The 24096-nt window shown below is 44.1% G+C and overlaps 1 protein-coding gene across 5 annotated transcripts in view; it reads right to left on the bottom strand.

Moving 5' to 3' along the window:
• The window catches only part of LOC106579418 (transient receptor potential cation channel subfamily M member 4), a 119407-nt gene that overhangs the window by 47892 nt on the left and 47419 nt on the right, over nt 1-24096 (bottom strand). For all 5 annotated transcript variants that reach the window (XR_006760774.2, XM_014159313.3, XM_014159312.3 and 2 more), the window contains exons 10-19: nt 20008-20129; nt 17955-18251; nt 14781-14882; nt 14285-14543; nt 12720-12865; nt 12248-12360; nt 11868-11969; nt 9609-9655; nt 8964-9196; nt 8186-8301 (exon numbers count right to left, since the gene is read on the bottom strand). Coding sequence is in view for 4 of the 5 variants with exons in the window: in XM_014159313.3 (XP_014014788.3) it covers nt 8186-8301; nt 8964-9196; nt 9609-9655; nt 11868-11969; nt 12248-12360; nt 12720-12865; nt 14285-14543; nt 14781-14882; nt 17955-18251; nt 20008-20129 (1537 nt within the window). In the remaining variant the exon portion in view is untranslated. The remainder of the gene's footprint in view (nt 1-8185; nt 8302-8963; nt 9197-9608; nt 9656-11867; nt 11970-12247; nt 12361-12719; nt 12866-14284; nt 14544-14780; nt 14883-17954; nt 18252-20007; nt 20130-24096) is intronic.

The following is a 24096-nucleotide window of genomic DNA, read 5'->3' as shown; positions in this document are numbered from 1 at the left end:
TGTTAGGCAGCCTACCACAACGCTAACCTCCCAGTCCCTCAGTAACCCGGCTGATAGCAGCACCACCTCCCCGGCCACCCCGGTTTCCCGGGAACCCTGGAACGATTCGTCGGGCACCTGTCGGGCGTTTCTCGCTCATTATTCCCTCATCCTCGAGCTGCAGCCCAACTCCTTCCTCTCTGACTGCTCTAAGATAGCGTACCTCATCATGCTAATGTCTGGGAGGGCTCTCACCTGGGCTACGGCAGTATGGGAACAACAGTCGGCCGTATGCTTCAGTCTGGAGGAGTTTATGGCAGAGGTAAGGAAAGTTTTCGATGCTCCATTGCCAGTGTGGCAGACTATGCGGTGGATTTCTGCACGTTGCCAGCTGAGAGTGCCTGGAACCTGGAAGCGCTGTTCGACATGTTCCTGCACGGAGTTTCGGAGGAAGTAAAGGACAAGCTTGCTTCCCGGAAACTACCAACGGATCTCGACTCGCTCATCGCCTTGACCATTCAGCTAAATGGGCGACTATGGGAAAGAAGGAAGGAGAGGAGATTTGATTTCACTTGCCCGCGCAAGGATTCTACCTCGCCTCCGAGGCATCCTAGAAGTCCCCGACGGCTCCGTTGCCGAGAGAACCCGAGGCTATCCGAGCTCCACCGAGAGTCTCCGAAGTCTGCTGATTCAACTTGGCAGAGCTAGGCTATCTCCAGACGAATGGCTATACAGGCTTCACACTAAGAGCTGCCTGTATTGCGGGACTGCTTGTCATTTCGTCTCCACCTGTCCACTAAAAGACCAGGCTCACCGGTAGGAGCGAGTACTCTGGTGGGCCATACGGAGAACATTTCCTCTTCCCTTACTCGCACCCCTTTTCATGCCATTTTGCTGTGTGGGAATCAATCGAAATCTCTCTTGGTACTCATAGACTCTGGGGCCGATAAGGGCTTTATGGATGCTACCCTGGCGTCCGTAAACCACTCGGCCCCTCTCTATTCCCATGGACGTTAGAGCGCTGGACGGGCATACCTCTATAGGCCGGGTCACCCACAATACCAACCCCATCAACCTAACTGTGTCAGGGAACCACAGCGAGATGATACATTCCTGCTCATTAAGCCTCCTCAGGTTCCCGTGGTATTGGGATTCTCTGGCTCCAGCGACACAATCCCCTATTGACTAGTCTGCTGGTGCCATCATGGGCTGGAGTCCGTTCTGTCATGCTCATTGCATGAAGTCAGTGCAGACTGCCCCGGAACATCTTCCTGGGGGCTCAGAAGTTGCCCCGGACCTCTCCGCCATTCCCGCAGAGTATCAGGACCTCCGGGGGGTGTTCAGTAAGGCCCGGGCCATTTCGCTTCCACCACACTGACCCTATGACTGCAGGATTGACCTTCTTGCAGGCACCACTCCGCCCCGGGGACAACTGTACTCTCTGTCGGGTCCGGAGACCAAAGCTATGGAGACCTACATTGAGGACTCCCTAGCTGCAGGGTTCATCCATCCTTCTGCCTCCCTCGCCTGCGCAGGGTTCGCATTTGTGAAGAAGTTGGACAAAACCCTGCGCCCATGCAACGACTACCGGGGCCTCAATGACATCACTGTGAAGAACCGCTACTTGCTTCCACTCATCTCCTCGGCCTTCGAGCCGCTCCAGGGGGCCACCGTGTTCTCCAAGCTGGACCTATAGAATGCTTAGCACCTGATGCAGATGCTGGATAGGGACGAGTGGAAGACTGCCTTCAACATGGTCAGCGGTCACTACGAGTATCTGTTCATGCCATTTGGCATTACCAACGCCCCAGCTGTGTTCCAGGCTCTGGTTAATGATGTTCTCCGCGACATGTTGAACCGGTTCGTCTTCGTCTACCTTGACGACATTCTCGTCTTCTCCCGCTCAGCCCAATAACACGTGCTCCACGTCTGACATGTTCTCCAACGCCTCCTGGAGAACCAGCTTTTTGTGAAAGCAGAGAAGTGCGAATCCCATCGCTCCACCATCCCCTTCCAGGGTTACATCATCGCTGCAGACAGATGGATCCCGGGAAGATGAGAGCGGTGGTGGATTGGCCCCAGCCCACGTCCAGGGTGCAGCTGCAACGTTTCCTGGGATTTGGCAACTTTTATCGCCGCATTATCCAGCTCCCCCCTCTCTGCACTCACCTCTCCCAAGGTTCCTTTCAAGTGGTCCCCAGCTGCTGACCGGGCGTTCCGGGATCTCAAACACCGTTTCACCACAGCTCCCATCTTGGTTCAACCTGACCCGTCCAGCCAGTTCGTGGTGGAGGCCGATGCTTCGGATGTCGGAGTGGGCTGTCTTGTCCCAGCGTTCTGCCCTGGACCTCAAGTTACATCCCTGCGCCGCCTTCTCCCATCGCCTGAACGCCACGGAGAGGAGCTACGATGTGGGAAATCATGAGCTTCTCACAGTGAAGATGGCGTTGAAGGAGTGGAGGCACTGGCTGGAGGGGGCAGAACATCCGTTCGTTGTGTGGACCAATCACAAGAACCTGGAATATCTCCACACTGCCAAGCGTCTCAATTCCAGGAAAGCTAGGTGGCCCCTGCTTTTCACCCGGTTCAACTTCTCCCTCTCCTATCGCCCGGGATCCAAGAATGTCAAACCGGATGAGCTTTCATGCCACTATAGCCCCACGGCTACTACCCTGGAACCCGAGACCACCCTTCCCACCTCATGCCTGGCGACGGCACAGAATAGGGAAGCACGTTTGTGAGGTGCAGCGTCCCCAGCCGAACCCCGGGGGGGCCCAGATAAACAGATGTTTGCTCCTGACGCGGTCCACTACTCTGTCCTGGAGTGGGCCCCCTCCTCCAGGCTTGCCTGCCACCTGGGCGCCCATCGGACCCTGGTCTTTGTGCGACAACGCTTTTGGTGGCCTACCATGGTTCCTGACATGCACGATCTGTGCGCAGAACAAGACTCCTCAAAAAGCTTCGGCTGGTCTCCTTCAACCTCTGCCTGTCCCTCACTGTCCCTGGTCTCACATATCCCTGGACTTTGTCATGGGTCTCCCCCCGTCTGATGCAACACCGCCATCCTGACATTAATGGACCGTTTTTCCAAAGCCACCCACTTCATTCCTCTCCCTAAGCTACCCTCTGCCAAAGAGACGGCCCAGCTCATGGTGCAGCACATCTTCCGGATCCATGGCCTCCCAGTGGACGTGGTCTCCGACCGGGGGGTCCTTGGTTCTCGTCCTGGTTCTGGAAGGCGTTCTACACACTCATTGGGTCGTCGGCCAGCCTGTCCTCCGGGTTCCACCCCCAGTCCAACGGCTAGTCGGAGCGAGCCAACCAAGACCTGGAGACGACTCTTCGCTGCCTGGTCTCCGCCATCCCCACCACCTGGAGCCAGCAACTAGTGTGGGTCGAATGCGCTCGCAACACCCTTCTTTGCTCTGCCATGGGTCTCTCGCCCTTTGAATGTTCCCTGGGTTATCAGGCCCCGCTCTTCCCTGAGCAAGAGGTCGGCATACCTTCGGCCCAGATGATGTTTGTTGTCGTACCTGGTAGAGAGCCCAGTCGGCGCTTCTCAAGACCCCCTCCAGGTATCAACAAGCGGACTGCCACCGGACCCTGGCTCCTCGGTATCGTCTCGGACCGAAGGAATGGCTGTCCCCCTGGTATCTGCCCCTTATGGTGGTAAAATTGCAAGAATATGTTATAATACTTTTATTGCATCAAATGGTTGTTTTATTCAACAGAATAGAGTATTCTGTTAACCTGTTGGGTCTAGGGGGCAGCATTTGCACGTCTGGATAAAAAAAATGTACCCGATTTAATCTGGTTACTAATCCTACCCAGTAACTAGAATATGCATATACTTATTATATATGGATAGAAAACACTCTAAAGTTTCCAAAACTGTTTGAATGGTGTCTGTGAGTATAACAGAACTCATTTGGCAGGCAAAACCCTGAGACATTTTCTGACAGGAAGTGGATACCTGATGTGTTGTATTGACTTTAAACCTATCCCATTGAAAAACACAGGGGTTTAGGAATATTTTGGCACTTCCTATTGCTTCCACTAGATGTCACCAGCCTTTACAAAGTGTTTTGAGTCTTCTGGAGGGAGATCTGACCGAACAAGAGCCATGGAACGGTGATGTCCCATTAGACACCTGGCGCGCTACTTCATGTTGGGTACCCTCGTTCCAATACGTTATAAAAGGCTATGCATTCGTCCACCTTGAATATTATTCATGTTCTGGTTAAAAAAGGCCCTAATGATTTATGCTATACAACGTTTGACATGTTTGAACGAACGGAAATATATTTTTTCCCCTCGTTCATGACGAGAAGTCCGGCTGGCTTACATCATGTGCTAACGAGACGGAGATTTTTGGACATAAATGATGAGCTTTTTTGAACAAAACTACATTCGTTATGGACCTGTGATACCTGGAAGTGACATCTGATGAAGAGAATCAAAGGTAATGGATTATTTACATAGTATTTTCGATTTTAGATCTCCCCAACATGACGTCTAGTCTGTATCGCAACGCGTATTTTTCTGGGCACAGTGCTCAGATTATTGCAAAGTGTGATTTCCCAGTAAGGTTATTTTTAAATCTGGCAAGTTGATTGCGTTCAAAAGATGTAAATCTATAATTCTTTAAATGACAATATAATATTTTACCAATGTTTTCTAATTTTAATTATTTAATTTGTGACGCTGACTTGACTGCCGGTTATTGGAGGGAAACGATTTCCTCAACATCAATGCCATAGTAAAACGCTGTTTTTGTATATAAATATGAACTTGATAGAACTAAAAATGCATGCATTGTCTAACATAATGTCCTAGGAGTGTCATCTGATGGAGATTGTAAAAGGTTAGTGTATCATTTTAGCTGGTTTTATGGTTTTGGTGACCCTGTCTTTGACTTGACAAAACATTACACACAACTCTTGTAAATGTACTGTCCTAACATACTCTAAATTTATGCTTTCGCCGTAAAACCTTTTTGAAATCGTAAAACGTGGTTAGATTAAGGAGATGTTTATCTTTCAAATGGTGTAACATAGTTGTATTTTTGAAAAATTTGAATTTTGACATTTATTTGGATTCAAATTTGCCGCTCTTGAAATGCACCTGCTGTTGATGGAGTGCACCACAGGTGGCACGCTAGCGTCCCACCTAGCCCCAAGAGGTTAACTATTGTGTGTGTGTGTTCTACTGAGGATGGGCCTCTGGGAGATAACACTGAGATAAAGAGCATTCCAGAGCATGAGTTAATGTTTCTGTTCTATACCGTACCAGGGAGAGATGGTTCCAGTTTGGAGTCGGAGGGCCAGAAGTCCACTGGAGGGCCACTGGTCTATACAATGAAAACTGTTGACACAGCAGATACTGTCTGCTATGTATTATAGGTATCTTTCATACGCATCTTAACCTTGTGACCCATTCTATATATCTGTTGTTCGTCATGTAGGTTAAAAGTGGTGTATCTTGGCTATAAAAGACCTTTGTACTTTTGTCTTGGCACTCTCAACGGATCATCAGAAACTGTGATTCGTCGACAAGCCATTGCAAAGCTCTCACTATTAAAGATTTAGTTTAAGTATAACTCTGACTTGTGTGATAAGTTTGTCTCTCCTCATTTGATAGTAAAGACATTAACCACCACACCCTCCGGGTGGAGTCCCGCAAACTTTCCCCCCCGTTTATCTGCCCTTTCCCCATTTAATTTGCCCCTCTGCTGTTCGTCTTCTGTTGCCCAGTACCCTCCGTATACATCCCACTTTTCATGTGTCAAGATTCAAACCCATGTCTCGACACACCTTTATCTCCTGTTTCCAGGCCCACCCCTCTCCCCCGTCACATTGACGGACAACTTGTCAAATAAGTTAAGTTTTCCTACGGTGTGAACAAATGTATATGACACTGTTCAGACGAAAAGAGTGGTGCTTAATTCCAAATACACCAGGACACTCCTGTAAAGCAGAAAATAGTGGATAGGTGTAAGCAATATGGTGAGGCAATTATTATATTGCTTTAACCTAACCATTTCTCTAATATCTGCAGGAGTGTCTAGGGAGTGTTAGCTTGATTTGGAATTCAACATTCATAGCACACTGAACCATGTGGGAGTATAATTTGGTCCCAAGGACAAAATAACCCTCTACTGTCCATCAATATCCATATGAAGAAACGTTCCCGTTTTAGGGTAAGGAGTGCTGATCAAGGATCAGGTCCACCCTGTCCATATAATCTTAATCATTACGGTCTGAAAGGCAAAATTGATCCGATAATCAGCACATAATCAGCAACACTTGTGAATACAGGCCTGTTTATGTGCATTATGAATAAGAGGGGTATAACTGTGTGGCTCCTTTCGTATTTTTTTCCCCCATGATCAGAGAATGATACCATGACGGATGACAACAAACTGATAACTCCCAGTTTATATTGTTAGACATTGGCCATGTTTGTATACCTTAAACATGAATCGTTCCTTCGTCTTTTCCTTTAGGTAACCTAACCTATAAGTGAGATGATAAGTTCAAATATGGTGTCCACCCCATTGCTTCTACCAAACTTACTGCATCAGATCAGCGATTTGCTCAAGGAAAGAAGGGTGTATTTTTTAAGTATTCAAACAGGGCCTATATAGTTGAAGTCGGAAGTTTCCATACACCTTAGCCAAATACATTTGAACTCAGTTTTTCACATTTCCTGACATTTAATCCTAGTAAATATTCCCTGTCTTAGGTCAGTTAGGATCACCACTTTAATTTAAGAATGTGAAATAATAGTAGAGAGAATGATTTATTTTCTGCTTTTATTTCTTTCATCACATTCCCAGTGGGTCAGAAGTTTACATACACTAAATTAGTATTTGGTATCATTGCCTTTAAATTGCTTACCTTGGGTCAAACATTTTGGGTAGCCTTCCATAAGCTTCCCACAATAAGTTGGGGGAATTTTGGCCCATTCCTCCTGACAGAGCTGGTGTAACTGAGTCAGGTTTGTAGGCCTCCTTGCTCGCACACGCTTTTTCAGTTCTGCCCACAAATTTTCTATAGGACTGAGGTCAGGGCTTTGTGATGGCCGCTCCAATACCTTGACTTTGTTGTCCTTAAGCCATTTTGCCACAACTTTGGAAGTATGCTTGGGGTCATTGTCCATTTGGAAGACCTATTTGCGACCAAGCTTTAACTTCCTGACTGATGTCTTGAGATGTTGCTTCAATATATCTACATACATTTCCTCCCTCATAATGCCATCTATTTTGTGAAGTGCATCAGTCCCTCCTGCAGTAAAGTACCCCTACAACATGATGCTGCCAACCCCCATGCTTCACGGTTGGGATGGTGTTCTTCGGCTTGCAAGCCTCCCCCTTTTTCCTCCAAACATAACGATGGTATTTTGGCCAAAAAGTTCTATTTTTGTTTCATCAGACCAGTGGACATTTCTTCAAAAAGTATGATCTTTGTCCCCATGTGCAGTTGCAAACCGTAGTCTGGCTTTTTTATGGCGGTTTTGGAGCAGGGGCTTCTTCCTTGCTGAGCAGTATTTCAGGTTATGTCTATATAGGACTCGTTTTACTGTGGATATAGATACGTTTGTACCTGTTTCCTCCAGCATCTTCACAAGGTTTTTTGCTGTTGTTCTGGGATTGCTTTGCACTTTTCCCACCAAAGTACGTTCATCTCTAGGAGACAGAACGCGTCTCCTTCCTGACCGGTATGACGGCTGCATTGTCCCATGGTGTTTATACTTGCGTACTATTGTTTGTACAGATGAACGTGGTACCTTCAGGCGTTTGGAAATTGCACCCAAGGATGAACCAGACTTGTGGAGGTCTACAATTTTTTTCTGAGGTCCTGGCTGATTTCTTTTGATTTTCCCATGATGTCAAGCAAAGAGGCACTGAGTTTGAAGGTAGGCCTTCAAATACAACCACAGGTACACCTCAAATTGATTCAAATGATGTCAATTTGCCTATCAGAAGCTTCTAAAGCCATGACATAATTTTCTGGAATTTTCCAAGCTGTTTAAAGGCACAGTCAACTTAGTGTATGTAAACTTCTGACCAACTGGAATTTGTGGAATGGTTGAAAAATGTGTTTTAGTGACTCCAACCTAAGTGTATGTAAACCTCCGACTTCAACTGTATCTCTGGACCATGCAGTTATGACATAAGAGCCTACTGTGAAATCTTGTTGCCCACCTGCAGGTGAGGCCTATGATGAAGAGTATGATGGCGGTGAGGTCACACTTGTTCCAAACGTCCTGGACGTACTTCCTCATCCTCTGACGCCACATCATGCTACCCACTAAGAACGTCTGGGATAAGAGAAGACATGGGTCAATCAAACACTGTTACTTCCAGTCAGAACATATAGCTACTGTAAGATAGTCCCAGTCATCCAGGATGAGCGTAGATAACTAATTGAAAAACAGAAAGGAAAACGCTGCACACTGCTGCGCATGCGCCCAGGTGATATCTATTACCAACGAACTCCAGCACCTGCGGAAAGTACCTGGATGTGCGAATGTTCTTCAGCTTTAGATAGCTAATTGCTAATTGATATTGCTAGTTAGCTAAATTAAGTCTTACAAGCATTAAAAGTGCCATAAAGAGTTAATAATATATAAACATTACATATGTAGACACTGTACACATTACACTACACCAGTATATCAGTTAGGGTTAGGGTTTTTGCCTTTGGCGCCAACTGCAGGCTATTTTCTTATGCAGGGGCAATAAGAATGCAGTATAGCCTGGTACTAGGGACCCAATCCTGGTCCTGGTGACAGAAAGGGGTGCACATTTTTGTTTTTTCCCTAGCACTAAGACACCTGATTCAACTAAAGGCTTGATGATGAGTTGAGTAGTTGAAACAAGTGTGTTAGTGCTGCAAGGGCAAAAACAAAAATGTGCACCCCTTTGGGTCTCTAAGACCAGGATTGAGAAACACGTCCTTCAGTCATCTTTCTCTTCCCACCTCTCGGATCTCCTCACAGACGATGGTGAACACCCAGAAGTACAACACACACTCGGCGCTAGCGGGGCCTCGCGGGGGTGGCGGCTTAAAGTCCACCAATAGCACGTAGGCAAAGAGCAGAAGGAACAGGAAGTACATCAGAACGTTGCCTAAAAAGGAAGTGACGGGTGCGAACCAAAACTGCCGCCATCGGGATACCACAAAAGGACGTTTAGGTGGGGTGTTGGGCGTGCCTGAAGAAACAGAGAAAGATGTACATATAAATACGAACTACTGCAGACTAATTTACATAAAATAATAATGTACACATACATTTATATCCAGTACTACTGTACTATTACAAAACCAATAGACCTGTTTCAGGCATATAACAGACTCTTTAAGACTAGAACTTTAGATAAACTTGAAACATTCATGAAGCACAAAATCGATAATAGCATGATGCAGAATGTTGAAACCTGCTAGACAACATTCTGAACTGAAGTATGCTGATGAAATGTAGCAATTAAGAACCTATGACTTGATGGGTTTGTATGACTTGGTAGATTTGCAGTGTATGGAGCTCCATCTTCAACTAAAAAGAAGTGAGGGACATTGGAGAAAATAGGGAAATGGAGATATGAGGGAATATAATATTTTACTCACCTTTTAGAGGATATCTGGGACTATTAGGACCCTGTGTATGATGTTCACTGAAGTAAAAATATAATATTGCAATGAGGCATTACACTGATGTCCATTCACATACTCAGTGTTTTCCACAAGCACATGGAGTAGCCAGCCAAATGGAAAAATGTGCCTATTTGATTTTTGCAGAACAAGCTGTATTTTGCTAACTTTTGGTACATTCTAATGCCTTGATTCCATCCGAAACTCACAGCAAAAATATTGAATACCTTATTGAATTTGTTGTGGTACTGTGTTTAAATTAATGAAACTATATTAATACAGTGTATTGTTAGTTTTGGATTAGGCAAGTCAGTTAAGTTAAGAATTACACAAGTTGTTATGTAAAATACACACCAGAATGGCTTCCAAGAGGTGTTGAGTGTTCCTGAATTTCAGTCTACACGTTGTATTCGGCGCATGTGACAAATAAATAAAGTTTGATTCCCAAACAAATTTACTGAGGCTGAGCAATTTTTTGACAAAAACGTTGGATATATATTACCCTAAGACTTGTGTAAAGCTGGTAGAATCTTAATTAAAATTATTCACAGCTGTACTGGATGCCAAAGGTGCTTTCACCAAGTATTAACTCAGAGGGGTGGAGAATTATCCCTTTATGATATTTCAGGGGGGTGGGGTTCTATAACTTTCTTTCAGGTTGTGCAGATTTGTAGAGAAAGAAAATCTATTTTAGATTTAATTTTAAGGCAGCAAAATGTGAAAAAAAAGTTAAAGGAGTGTAGACTTTCTATAGGCACTGTATATCAAAAATACAAACTACATCTTTACTTCACTTATGCTGATGCGATACCATGGACATATAACTGCGTTGTATGATTTATGAATGGCAAGGATATATGAGATCGACTTTATTCAGTCAGTTCGACAACTTTTAGAAGAAATTAATCCAGCTTGCTGTTCGTCAATCAAAGCAGAGTAAAGAGCATATGTGCCACCCCTCCATGGCTGCATATGAAACACGCCAGGGTCCAATGTTAACTTTTTTATCAATGGCCCGGTCGGGACAGTAGGCCAAAATCTACTGGCCCAAACAGAATTTCTACTGTCCCAGACATGGTGTAGTTCTTAAATGCATTGGGGTCATGCAAGGCCTATAGGTTGGACAGGTTTGTGACTCGCGCGAGTGTGGTGGGTGCTTGAATGAATGGCCAATCATATTGCTCAAATACAAATAGCGTGTCGGGCCAGTTGCTGACAAGATTCACAAGCCCAGCATGTTTTTACTGGCCCCAGGCCAGTGTGCCATCGTTGATGGCAGACACTGCACGCAAAACAAAATAAATTAATGTGCCAGAAAACAATAGCCAAACAATAGTGGATTTCGACTCATTGTTACCACAATATATGGGACATACAAATTCAATCAAATTATATGGGATGTGCAAATTCATGCTCTTTCCCTCCATGTAAAAAATGTTGACTGCAACCACAGCACACACAACAGGTTACCAGGTACTGGGAGGCGGGACAGACAGCATTCTGGGCACAGACGTCAATTCAACGTCTATTCCATGTTGGTTCAACGTAATTTCCTTGAAATTACGTGGGAACAAAGTTGATTAAACCAGTGTGTGCCCAGTGAGAGCAGACTGTCAAACCAGTAGTGTTTCCCTGTAATCGCTCACATAGTGACTGACACGCACCTATCCTATCAATAGATCGCAATTTGTTTTAATTTTTTTTATTTAACTAGGCAAGTCGGTTAAGAACAAATTGTTATTTACAATGACGGCCTACCCCGCCCAAACCCAGACGACGCAGGGCCAATTGTGCACCGCCCTACGGGACTCCCAATCACGGCCGGATGTGATACAGCCTGGATTTGAACCAGGGACTGCAGTGACACCTCTTGCACTAAGATGCCTTAGACTGCTGCGCCACTCGGGAGCTATTAGATGCATATCGTTCATTCTAGCGGGAGAGGGCTCCGCAGAGCTTTTTCTGACTAGTGAATTGAAAATTAGCCTAATTAATTTAAGTGGAAAAAGTAGCCAGCTGAAAATGAGTCTGTAATCAGCTGTATAGCTGACAACCGGCACTAGTGGAAAACACTGTATACTTGCATATTAACAAATGTTATAGTAGGTATATTTACATGCAAACACATAACAGGTGCAGACAACAGACAAGAAAGCAAACGTGGTGAGACATACAGTATATACACAATTTAACACACACACTACAATGAAATTAGGTTTTTAGAGGGAAAGTTACATGTGCTTGATGTCAGAGAAGGAGAAAATTGTTTCTCCATAAAGGCTGTCATTGTCTCTACCCTGTGCAACCTCATCAGGCTTCCCCGGCTCCTCCAATTCCCTGTGAAAGACAGAGTTTAAAGTATAAATAACTTTGAAACTAAGGTACTGAGGGCCAAATCCTAACCATTGGCATCAATGCATGATTTACGTAATCAGCGACTTAATCCCACACATTGCTAGTGATAAGAAGGAGAAGCAGAAAGAAAAGCACGCAGAAAGAAAGAGTTTTCCAAACACAAATTGATATTCACTTTTAAACAAGGACTAGGCTTAATCTGGGTCAGAAAAACAGACACTCCCAGACAGAGGTGGATGTGGAGGAGGTACTAAAGGTACCTGAAGGAGATGAGCTGGGTGTACATCAGAACGGGACAGAAGAAGGTGAGGAGGAGTTTCCACACCTCCGTGCTCCTCTTCATATCCCCCCACCAGATCTGAGACAGGAGAGACTGGAGGGGAGGCACATAGAGTTGTCGAGGTTTGCAATTTATTCAATCTATTGTAGCCAATGATGTCCCGTTATGCTCCTGTATACAACTTCAAATGTACATGGTTACATTCTATGCACTGGAGCATCCAAAACACAGTGAAATATGATTACAGACAGTGAAAAGAATGCGCAGGTTGAAATGTTTTGTTTAATTAGAAGGCAGAATAGCCCAGCCAAGTAGACACAGACAATACAGACAATACAGACAATACAGACAATACAGACAATACAGACAATACAGACAATACAGACAATACAGACAATACAGACAGACAGACAGACAGACAGACAGACAGACAGACAGACAGACAGACCTACCTGTACTCCATCGTGGCTGAAGAAGAGGCGGGCGTCGGCAGCCATGCCCATCTTTAGACAGGTGGTCCCTCCCCATACGGGAGACTTCCTGATCAGCAGGGTGAAGGAGCGACTCTCACTGCTCTGGTAACACTTACTGAATACATCTACAGAGACGGATTTAAAGGCCTACATTATTTTAGCGATGCAGATCCAGTTTTGGACGTGCGTAAAATCCCCTCCATGATATAGGCTACATGTGTCCATGCCCATCATGACACAAGAGATGAGAACCTCTGTGAATATCGGTGAACTTTGTCTTTAGAAGTTTTCTTGTAACAATTGTTTGTTTTCCATTTCATATGTTCAAAATCCAAGCCCTTTATAGGCTATCTTTACCTTAGGCCTACTATAACGAAGGCTGGTTCAACAGCAATTTTATGATATCGTTACATTTGACATTTGTTGTTTTAAAATGTTATTAAAACCGAACATGATTTACCGTCCTAGTTTTATGGTGAGAATGTCCGTGGCAAGCATGCAATGCAACTTTTGGAGAAGTGTGTATGCGATCTGTAAGATGGTTCCAATGTTTATAAAACATATTTGGGAGCAAGTTGCCTTGTCTGAATTATATGCCCATAGGGAACAATTATGGTGAGTAGACATTCCCCCTTTCTCTTTATATTGGATCTTTATCCAGCTCCTGTGACAAGTTAGGATATACGTAAAACCCTAGATAGTCTAAATTGCCTTGTCTGAATTATACGCCCACAGCAAACATTTATGGTGTCTGAAACTGTATTTAGCCTATTTAAAACAAGTTTTTGTTTTGTTTTTATTAGAATTTGATTAGAATTATACATTGTCTTTTTAGGCCTTATCAATAGCCGAGTGAATTTAGTCTTGCTCATTGACTACGTTTGGCATGTTCACAGAATGCAATTTACAGTAGGCCTAGCACATATATCAGTGCGAATGCTATAGCATATGTTTAACAATGTGTTTCCAAATTGAAGCAATGCAATTACAACGTGGACTGCAAACATGTTCAATATGTTTTGTAAATATGGGGCAGGCTATTTAACGAACTAGGCTATAACAGACTAACATTCAAATTGGAGTTGATGACAACGCAATACATGAAAGACCGTAAATACAAACTTGAAGCAACCACATTATTTAGCCATGGAGCAGGTTTTGATTGGCCAGTGAGGGGCCAAGCCACGACACACCCACAAATAGTTTATTCCTCAAAACCCAGCCCTTTTGCCCCACCTTCAGCAACTGCGTCCATAATTATGATTGTGAAAATAGCAACAATATTTCTGGCATAGCCCCAAACCTACAGTATAGCGCAACCAACAGCGCTTAGATTTACCATTGCGTTAGGGTTGTTAAAATAGAGCCCCTGGTCTCCGGCGGGGAGTCCCATGTGAGATGAGAGCGAGGAGTGTTACCACTACACCAGGTTCTGCACTGTTTTCCGCTTTTCAACCTTTATAATATTATGGACGAAATGACATAACATCCTCTCCATTATCACTTTTCATGTTTCTATTAAAAAAGGTGTCCTCTCGTCTCACCGTGAGCCAGGTTCTCGAACCTCTGTGCTAGCTCCTTCATGGCCAGCTTGGTCTCTGTCTCGCTCTCCAGCTTGGACAGCTCCCGTAGGATCTTACAGCCGCTCAGAGCACTGAGGACCGACTCGCCTGCCATCTCCCAGAAGAAGACGGCCATGTCGTTGCGGTTCTGCAGCACAGCCCAGACAAAGAGACTAGCCCAGGGAAAGAGACAGCGCTTGTCCTGGTACGCACAGTCGCCCCGCAACAACTTACTCACACGCTGAGAGAAAGGGTGAGGGGGACGGCGAGATGGGGAGAGAGAGAGAGAGAGAGATGATTGGGGGGAGTTCCAATAAAGAATTTAAGTATCTTGGACCAAATATGCAATTTAATTTACACAAATCAAAGTACAAAGCCCACAAAGAGTGAATACAAGGAGAAAATGGAGGGAAATGAAGAAAAATAAACTATGCAAAAGGAAAGAAAGAGCGAAGAAAATCTATGTGATTGAGAGTACCTTGAGAGCCTTTCTCTGGGAGGAGATGTTCTCCAGTCCCAGTGGCGAGTGGTAAAATGGCTGACACACATCCCCCATCAAGTCCTCCAGGACTCTCGACACCTGAGAAGAAAGGGAGAGAGGACAGGGTGGTGGAGAAGATAGAGAGGGGAAGATAATATGACAAGAAAAGGAGAATGAGGAATGATTGATAAACCATATTAAAAGCATAGGGATGTTTTGTCATGTCCATTTCAAATAACAGCAGGTGCTGTTTTCATACAGCCATAATCCACAACTAAACATTTCCAGATCTAACAGAAATAACTAACCCTCCAGAACTAGATTCAAATAGCATTCATGTTCATTCACCTGATTGAGCTTGCCTGGTGCAATGGAACCCAAAAGTGCAAACACAACCAAAGTACACTACATGACCGAAAGTATGTGGACACCTGCTCGTCGAACATCTCATTCCAAAATCATTGGCATTAATATGGAGTTGGCCCCCCCTTTGCTGCTATAACAGCCTCCACTCTTCTGGGAAGGCTTTCCACTAGATGTTGGAATATTGATGCGGGGACTGGTTTCCATTCAGCCAAGAGCATTAGTGAGGTCGGGGCACTGATGTTGGGTGATTAGGCCTGGCTCACAGTCAGCGTTCCAATTCATACAAAAGGTGTTTGATTGGGTTGAGGTCAGGGCTCTGTGCAGGCCAGTAAAGTTCTTCCACACCGATCTCGACAAACCATTTCTCTATGGACCTAGCTTTGTGCACAAGGGCATTGTCATGTCATGCTGAAACAGGAAAGGGCCTTCCCAAAACTGTTGCCACAAAGTTGGAGGCACAGAATCGTCTAGAATGTTAATGTATGCTGTAGCGTTAAGATTTCCCTTCACTGGAACTAAGGGGCCTAGCCCGAACCATGAAAAACAGCCCCAGACCATTATTCCTCCTCCACCAAACGTTACATTCGGCACTATGCATTGGGGCAGGTAGTGTTCTCCTGGCATCTGCCAAAACCAGATTTGTCGGTATGACTGCCAGATGGTGAAGCGTGATTCATCACTCCAGAGCACGCGTTTCCACTGCTCCAGAGTCCAATGGAGTCGAGCTTTACATCACTCCAGCAGACGCTTGGCATTGCATGTGGTGATCTTAGGCATGAGTGCGGCTGCTCGGCCATGGAAACCCATTTCATTAAGCTCCCGGTGAGTTTGGAACTTGGTAGTGAGTGTTGCAACCGAGGACAGTCCATTTTTACGTGCAACACACTTCAGCACTCGGTGGTTCCATTCTGTGAGCTTGTGTGGCCTTCCACTTCGTGGCTGAGGCGTTGTTGCTCCTAGACATTTCCACTTCACAATAACAGCACTTACAGTTGACCGGGGCAGCTCTAGTAGGGCAGAAATGTGACAATATGACATGTTGGCATCTTCTGTAAGGCCATTCTACTGCCAATGTTTGTCTATTGAGATTTCATGGCTGGATGCTCAATTTTATACACCTGTCAGCAACAGGTGTGGCTGAAACAGCCGAATCCACTAATTTGAAGGGGTGTCCACATCCTTTTCTATACAGAGCATTTGGAAATATTTTTTTTTAGGTTACAGCCTTAATTAATCTAACATAAATAAAATGTTCTCATCAATCTGCACGCAATACCCCATAATGACAAAGTGAAACCAGGTTTTTAGACATTTTCTGCAAATTCATGAAATTAAATAACAGAAATACCTTATTTAAGTATTCAGACCTTTTGCCATGAGACTCAAAATTGAACTCGTTTCCATTGATCATCCTTGAGATGTTTCTACAACTTGATTGGAGTCCACCTGTGGTAAATTAAATTGATTGGACATGATTTGGAAGGGCACACTCCTGTCTATATAAGGTCCCACAGTTGACAGTGCATGTTAGAGAAAAAAACAAGCCATGAGGTTGAAGGAATTGTCCATAGAGCTCTGAGAGATGATTGTGTCGAGGCACAGATCTGGGGAAGGGTACCAAAAAAATGTCTGCAGCATTGAAGGTCCCCAAGAACACAGTGGCCAACATCATTCTTAAATGAAAGAAGTTTGGAACCACCAACACTTTTCCTAGAGTTGGCCGCCCAGCCAAACTGAGAAATCGGTGGGAGTAGGACCTTGGTTAGGGAGGTTACCAACAACCTGATGGTCACTCTGACAAAGCTCCAGAGGTCCTCTGTGGAGATGGGAGACACTTCCAGAAGGACAATCATCTCTGCAGCACTCCACCAATAGGCCTTTATGGAAGAGTGGCCAGACGGAAGCCACTCCTCAATAAAAGGCACATGACAGCCTGCTTGGAGTTTGCCAAGAGGCACATAAAAACTAACAGAACATGAGAAACAAGATTCTCTGGTCTGATGAAACCAAGATGGAACTCTTTGACCTGAATGCCAAGCGTCACGTCTGGAGGAAACCTGGCACCATCCCTACCGGTGAAGCATGGTGGTGGCAGCATCATGCTGTAGGATGTTTTTCAGCGGCAAGGACTGGGAGACAAGGCAGAATCGAGGGAAAGATGAACGGCGCAAAGTACAGAGAGATCCTTGATGAAAACCTGCTCCAGAGCGCTCAGGACCTTGGAAGGTGAACCTTCGCCCCAGTCTAACAGGACAACAACTCTAAGCACACAACGCAGGAGTGGCTTCGGGACAAGTCTCTGAATGTACTTGAGGAGCACAGCTAGAGCCCGGACTTGAACCAGATTGAACATCTCTAAAGAGACCTGAAAATAGCTGTGCAGCGACGCTCCCCATCCTACCTAACAGGGCTTGAGAGGATCTGCAGAGAAGAATGGGAGAAACTCCCCAAATAAAGGTGTGTCAAGATTGTAGCGACATACCCAAGAAGACTCGAGGCTGTAATCGCTGCTAAAGGTGCTTCAGCAAAATACTGACTAAAGGGTCTGAATACATATGTCAATTGTATTGTTTTTTGTTTTTAATAAACTTGCAAAAATGTCTTAATCTGTTTTTGCTTTTTCATTATGGGGTATTGTGTGTAGATTGATGAGGGGGAAAAAAACAATTGAATGCATTTTAGAATAAGGCTGTAACAAAATGTGTAAAAAGTCAAGGGGTCTGAATACTTTCTGAATGCACTGTATATGTAGTGTACTTGAAATGAGTACATTTAATACAAATGTACTAAAAACACATCTCTTACCTCAAATAAACTGAACTTATTCGCAGGCCGCCGGCCCCGTGGCGGCCCACCAGACCCTTTGGCAGGAGAGACATCCAGCAGCATGGTCTGCGAGCCTGTTATACCTTGGCGCTCCCCTAGGCGGCACTGCAGCAGGACGTAGGCTAGAGAGCTGTCGGCCACCGAGCGGTAGAGGCTCTCCAGCCGCCCATAAGTCAGGTAGTCCAGGATGTTGAGTCCGTTCTCGGTGAAGAGGCGCACGAATTGTGGCTTGTCATTGACCAACGCGTCCGTCATGGAATCCTCCAAGTCCTGGTACTGCAGGGGGGTTAGGGAGGTTGAGAGGTTCAGAGGTCAAAGGTGAGAGGTAACAGAACAAAAATGCGTGTTTCTTATTGTACAATTTCAGGTAGTCCCTCCCTTGTTTCCTTCCACGTGATACCAATGGGCGGCAGGTAGCCTAGTGGTTAGAGCATTGGGCCAGTAATCGAAATGTTGCTAGTTCAAATCACCAAGGTAAAGAATCTGTTGATGTACCATTGAGCAAGGCCCTTAACCCTGTTTGCTCCAGGGTTGCCATTGTTAATGGCAGACCCGGGCTGTGACCCCACTTTCCGAGGGTGTCTTAGGGGGATTTTGGATATGCCAAAAAAACATTTCCAATACACGCTTGTACATGTGTGAAATATGAAAAAATATTAACACTCCTATGTTGACTAACGAGCACTGAAGTCTACCAATACCGTGTCATGGGAGCTACCTTACTGTGCATGAGATGATCATGACCTCTACACTGCCCCCCTCCCCTCCCCCCCTCACTTAGAACAGCCTCAATTAATCCGGCATGCACTCTACAAGATGTCGAAAGAGTTCCACAGGGATGCTGGCCTATGTTGACTCCAATGCTTCCCACAGTTGTGTCAAGTTGGCTGGATATCCTTTGGGTGGTGGACCATTCTTGATACACACAGGAAACTGTTAAGCTTGAAAAACCCAGCAGCGTTGCAGTTCTTGACAAAAACCGATGTGCCTGGCACCTACTATCAAACCCTGTTCAAAGACACTTAAATCTTTTCTCTTGCCAATTCATCCTCTGAATGGCAAACATACACAATCCATGTCTCAATTGTCTCCCCTTCATCTACACTAACTGAAGTGGATTTAACAAGTGACAATAAGGGATCATAGCTTTCACCTGGATTTACCTGGTCAGTCTATGTCATGGAAAGAGTAGGTGTTCTTAATGTTTTATATACTCAGTGTATGTCCAAACCTACAATGAAATGGCACATAAACTTGAATCTGATGGAACAGGTCTTTGACAGCTGCTGTATAGATGGAACAGGCTGGGTCTCCCAAAGCCTTTGTGGCTAAAGTAGTGTATTATTTCTCTCGACCATCCAGACTCACGCCACTTGTAAAACAGTGCTCACGCACAGAAGATCAGCATTCACACATCAATTTTATAGTTGTTAATCTCTCGTGGCTGTGTGGCTGGAAGAGAGAAATGATTTACTACTAAGTTCTCTATGGAGAAAATAATTTAAAAAAAGTGAAAGTATTGAGAAACCCTGTCCCGATTAGATCCCCTCCATTTCTCAATCCTCCTAGACCTTAAGCATTTGAAGAGTTGTGTACCCAATATTGTAAAAAGTCTACCTGCCTTCTGATAGGCTTGGTGGAATTTTCACAATAGTGCATAGGGCCTAAACCAGGATCAACAACTAGATTCGGCCATTCAACGATCTTTTTCTTGTGCAGATGGTCAGGGGGCCAGAATATAATTACAAACAATTTGTAGATGGCAAATTGACCACAAGAAGCCCAAACAGATATGTTTGACTAAAACATAATAATAAACTTTGCTTACATTTGTATACAATCATGCTTCTCTCTATTATGCATGGGATACTTGGGAACACATTTCTTAAATTAATATCACTTGGAGCTGATTTCCTGGTGTTTTGAGTCTATTACGTCCCCCCAAAAAACTTTTGGAATTCGGATCGCGTGCCGCCAGTTGGGGAATCCTGGCCTAGGGTCTAGGGGTTGATTGGGCACATGAGTGTCTCACCCTCCAGTGGATGTCTCCATTGAAGAGCTCACTCTTGGCGATGTCCACTCTGTTCCAGGTAACCGCCAGCTTCAGCTCCTCAGTGTAGGGGCTGGCTTCACTTGACACGCGCTGCTTACTCGCTGACACACACACACGTGCAAAGAGACACGCATAGACACAGAGAGACAACCTCAGAATGGCACACGTACAGTACCAGTCAAAAGTTTGGACACACCTACTCATTCAAGGGTTTTTCTTTATTTGTACTATTTTCTACGTTGTAGAATAATAGTGAAGACATCAAAACTGTGAAATAGCACATATAGAATCATGTTAAAACAAATATAATAATATATTTTATATTTGAGATTCTTCAAAGTAGCCACCCATTGCCTTGATGACAGCTTTGCAGACTCTAGGCATTCTCTCAACCAGCTTCATGACGTAGTCACCTGGAATGCGTTTAAATTAACAGGTGTGCCTTGTTAAAAGTTATATAGTGGAATTTCTTTCCTTCTTAATGCGTTTGAGCCATTCAGTTGTGTTGTGACAAGGTAGGGGTGGTATACAGAAGATGGTCTTTTACCAAATAGGGCTAAGTCCATATTATGGCAAGAACAGCTCAAATAACAAAGAGAAACGACAGTCCATCATTACTTTAAGACAGGAAGGTCAGTCAATACGGAAATTTCAAGTACTTTGAAAGTTTCTTCAAGTGCAGTTGCAAAAAACCATCAACCGCTATGATGAAACTGGCTCTCATGAGGACCGCCACAGGAAAGGAAGACCCAGAGTTACCTCTGCTGCAGAGGATAAGTTCAGTTAACTGCACCTCAGATTGTAGCCCAAATAAATGCTTCACAGAGTTCATGTAACAGACACATCTCAATATCAACTGTTCGGTGGACACTGAGTGAATCAGGCCTTCATGGTCAAATGGCTGCAAAGAAACCATTACTAAAGGACACCAATAAGAATAAGAGACTTACTTGGGCCAAGAAACACCAGCAATGGACAATAGACCAGTGGAAATCTGTCCTTTGGTATGATGAGTCCAAATTTGAGATTTTTGGTTCCAACCACTGTGTCTTTATGAGACACAGAGCAGGTGAACAGATGATCTTCGCAAGTGTGGTTCCCACCGTGAAGGAAGGAGGAGGTGTGATGGTGTGGGGGTGCTTTGCTGGTGACACTGTCAGTGATTTATTTAGAATTCAAGGCACACTTAACCAGCATGGCTACCACAGCATTCTGCAGAGATATGCCATCCCATCTGGTTTGCGCTTAGTGGGACAATAATTAGTTTTTCAACAGGACAATGACCCAACACACCTCCAGGCTGTGTAAGGGCTATTTGACCAAGGAGAGTGATGGAGTGCTGCATCAGATGACCTGGCCTCCACAATCACCCGACTTCAACCTAATTGAGATGGTTTGGACTGCAGAGTGAAGGGAAAGCAGCCAACAAGTGTGGGAACTCCTTCAAGACTGTTGGAAAAGCATTCCAGGTGAAGATGGTTGAGGGAATGACAAGAGTGTGCAAAGCTGTCATCAAGGCAAAGGGTGGCAACTTTGAAGAATCTCAAATATAAAATATATTTACATTTTTTTAACACTTTTTTGGTTACAATGTGATTTCATATGTGTTATTTCATAGTTTTGATATCTTCACTATTATTCTACAATGTAGAAAACAGTAAAAAATATAGAAAACCCTCAAATGAGTAGGTGTGTCCAAACTTTTGACTGGTACTGTACATCATCTCCACCATAATGTCAGATGAAGATGTCTATTATAATGTCAAGGCACCATAATTCCCTTGAACACCTAACATCATTAGTTCTGTCATGACATGACTATCATTAATGTGATGACTGCAATTCATCAAATAATTACCTACTACATTTAATTATTACTCAATGAAAATAATCATGTAGCAATTAACTCATTAGGAATTTGGGGCACCACGAGAAAAGTTTATTTAATCAGTTACCATTTCCCGAATGAACTCAAGAATATATCGATATCATACCAGTCATCAATCAATAATTTCCTTATATTAGTCTCATTCTGCAAGTCGTTGATTTAATAAATCTGCACGAACCATAACCTAAGTGATGACTCGATACACAAATTGGCTTAATTATTTATTTACTAACTAACTAACTAATCACAAAGAATTACATAAACATACACACACGGTATGGGTTATTGATTACTAACATAATGCAATGACAAGGCCCTAGTGGACTAACCAGATATGACGGCTAGTTACACAATGGAAAGGGGGTGGAGAAAGATAAAGAGCGGGAGAGACAAAGAGAGTGGACTTATTGTACATACATTTGGAAACAGTAAATATGAATATTTATACCGCTCATTCAGATTAGAAATGCAACATATATTTACACGTAGATGTCTTTCTCTGTCGTCTCTCTGTTGAAACCACTTGGTCTGTCAATAGGAAGTAGTTCAATGCACGTCTCTGGTTGTTCACCAGAGGTCACAATGTCCTTCTTAGTTGTAGTCTTCTTTTGTTCTGGAGTGTTCTTAGAATGGATATATCAGATGTACCACACGGTGGTGAGAGGGACCTGTTCTTCCCTCCCGTCTTGGGTCGATTGTCCGCATGCAGAGATGCGGACTGTGCACGTTTTGGTCTAGTCTTCACCCTCTTCACTCGTCGAGAGTTTCAGAGGGTCTTACTATTTTCTGGTCTTGTAGTTTTAACCATTTCAAAGTGTGGACCACGTCCTCACGTTCTCTGGTCAATATTTAAATTCTCAGCGAGTCCCTTTAAGCACTCTGGCCTGAAAGGCGGTTCCATCATGTTGACACGAACTCTGACCTCAAAAGGGGCGTGGCTTAGTTAGTGTGCAACAGACACGACAAACCATTATCTCATTAGAAAACTAAAATCCCATTTCTATCTTTTCAAAAATAGTTTCATATTTAATCATATACAGTTGAAGTTGGAAGTTTACAAACACTTAGTTTGGAGTCATTAACCTCTATGGGCTAGGTGGGACGCTTGCGTCCCATCTACGTAACAGCCACTGGCAGCCTGTGGCGCGATTTTCAAAACCTTAAAAATCCTATTACTTCAATTTCTCAAACATATGACTATTTTACAGCTATTTAAAGACAAGACTCTCGTTAATCTAACCACACTGTCCGATTTCAAAAAGGCTTTACAACGAAAGCAAAACATTAGATTATGTCAGCAGAGTACCAAGCCAGAAATAATCAGACACCCATTTTTCAAGCCAGCATATAATGTCACCAAAACCCAGAAGACAGCTAAATGCAGCACTCACCTTTGATGATCTTCATCAGATGACAACCCTAGGACATTATGTTATACAATACATGCATGTTTTGTTCAATCAAGTTCATATTTATATCAAAAACCAGCTTTTTACATTAGCATGTGACGTTCAGAACTAGCATACCCCCCGCAAACTTCCGGGGAATTCGCTAACATTTTACTAAATTACTCACGATAAACGTTCACAAAAAGCATAACAATTATTTTAAGAATTATAGATACAGACCTCCTCTATGCACTCGATATGTCCGATTTTAAAATAGCTTTTTGGTGAAAGCACATTTTGCAATATTCTAAGTACATAGCCCAGGCATCACGGGCTCGCTATTTAGACACCCGGCAAGTTTAGCACTCACCATAATCATATTTACTATTATAAAAGTTTGATTACCTTTTGTTGTCTTCGTCAGAATGCACACCCAGGACTGCTACTTCAATAACAAATGTTGGTTTGGTCCAAAATAATCCATCGTTATATCCGAATAGCGGCGTTTTGTTCGTGCGTTCCAGACACTATCCGAAATAGTAAAGAAGTGTCGCGCGCATGGCGCAATTCGTGACAATAAAATTCTAAATATTCCATTACCGTACTTCGAAGCATGTCAACCGCTGTTTAAAATCAATTTTTACGCCATTTTTCTCGTAGAAAAGCGATAATATTCCGACAGGGAATCTCCTTTTCGGCAAACAGAGGAAAAAATCCCAAAGGCGGGGGCGGTCGGGTCACGCGCATAAGCCCAGTGTCCCTTGATCGGCCACTTGAGAAAGGCGATAATGT

Source organism: Salmo salar, chromosome 19 (genome assembly GCF_965601325.2).
Source record: "Salmo salar chromosome 19, fSalSal1, whole genome shotgun sequence".
Taxonomy (NCBI): Eukaryota; Metazoa; Chordata; class Actinopteri; order Salmoniformes; family Salmonidae; genus Salmo; species Salmo salar.
The sequence above is the reverse complement of the archived record's forward strand: the minus strand, read 5'-3'. Positions and strand labels throughout refer to the sequence as shown.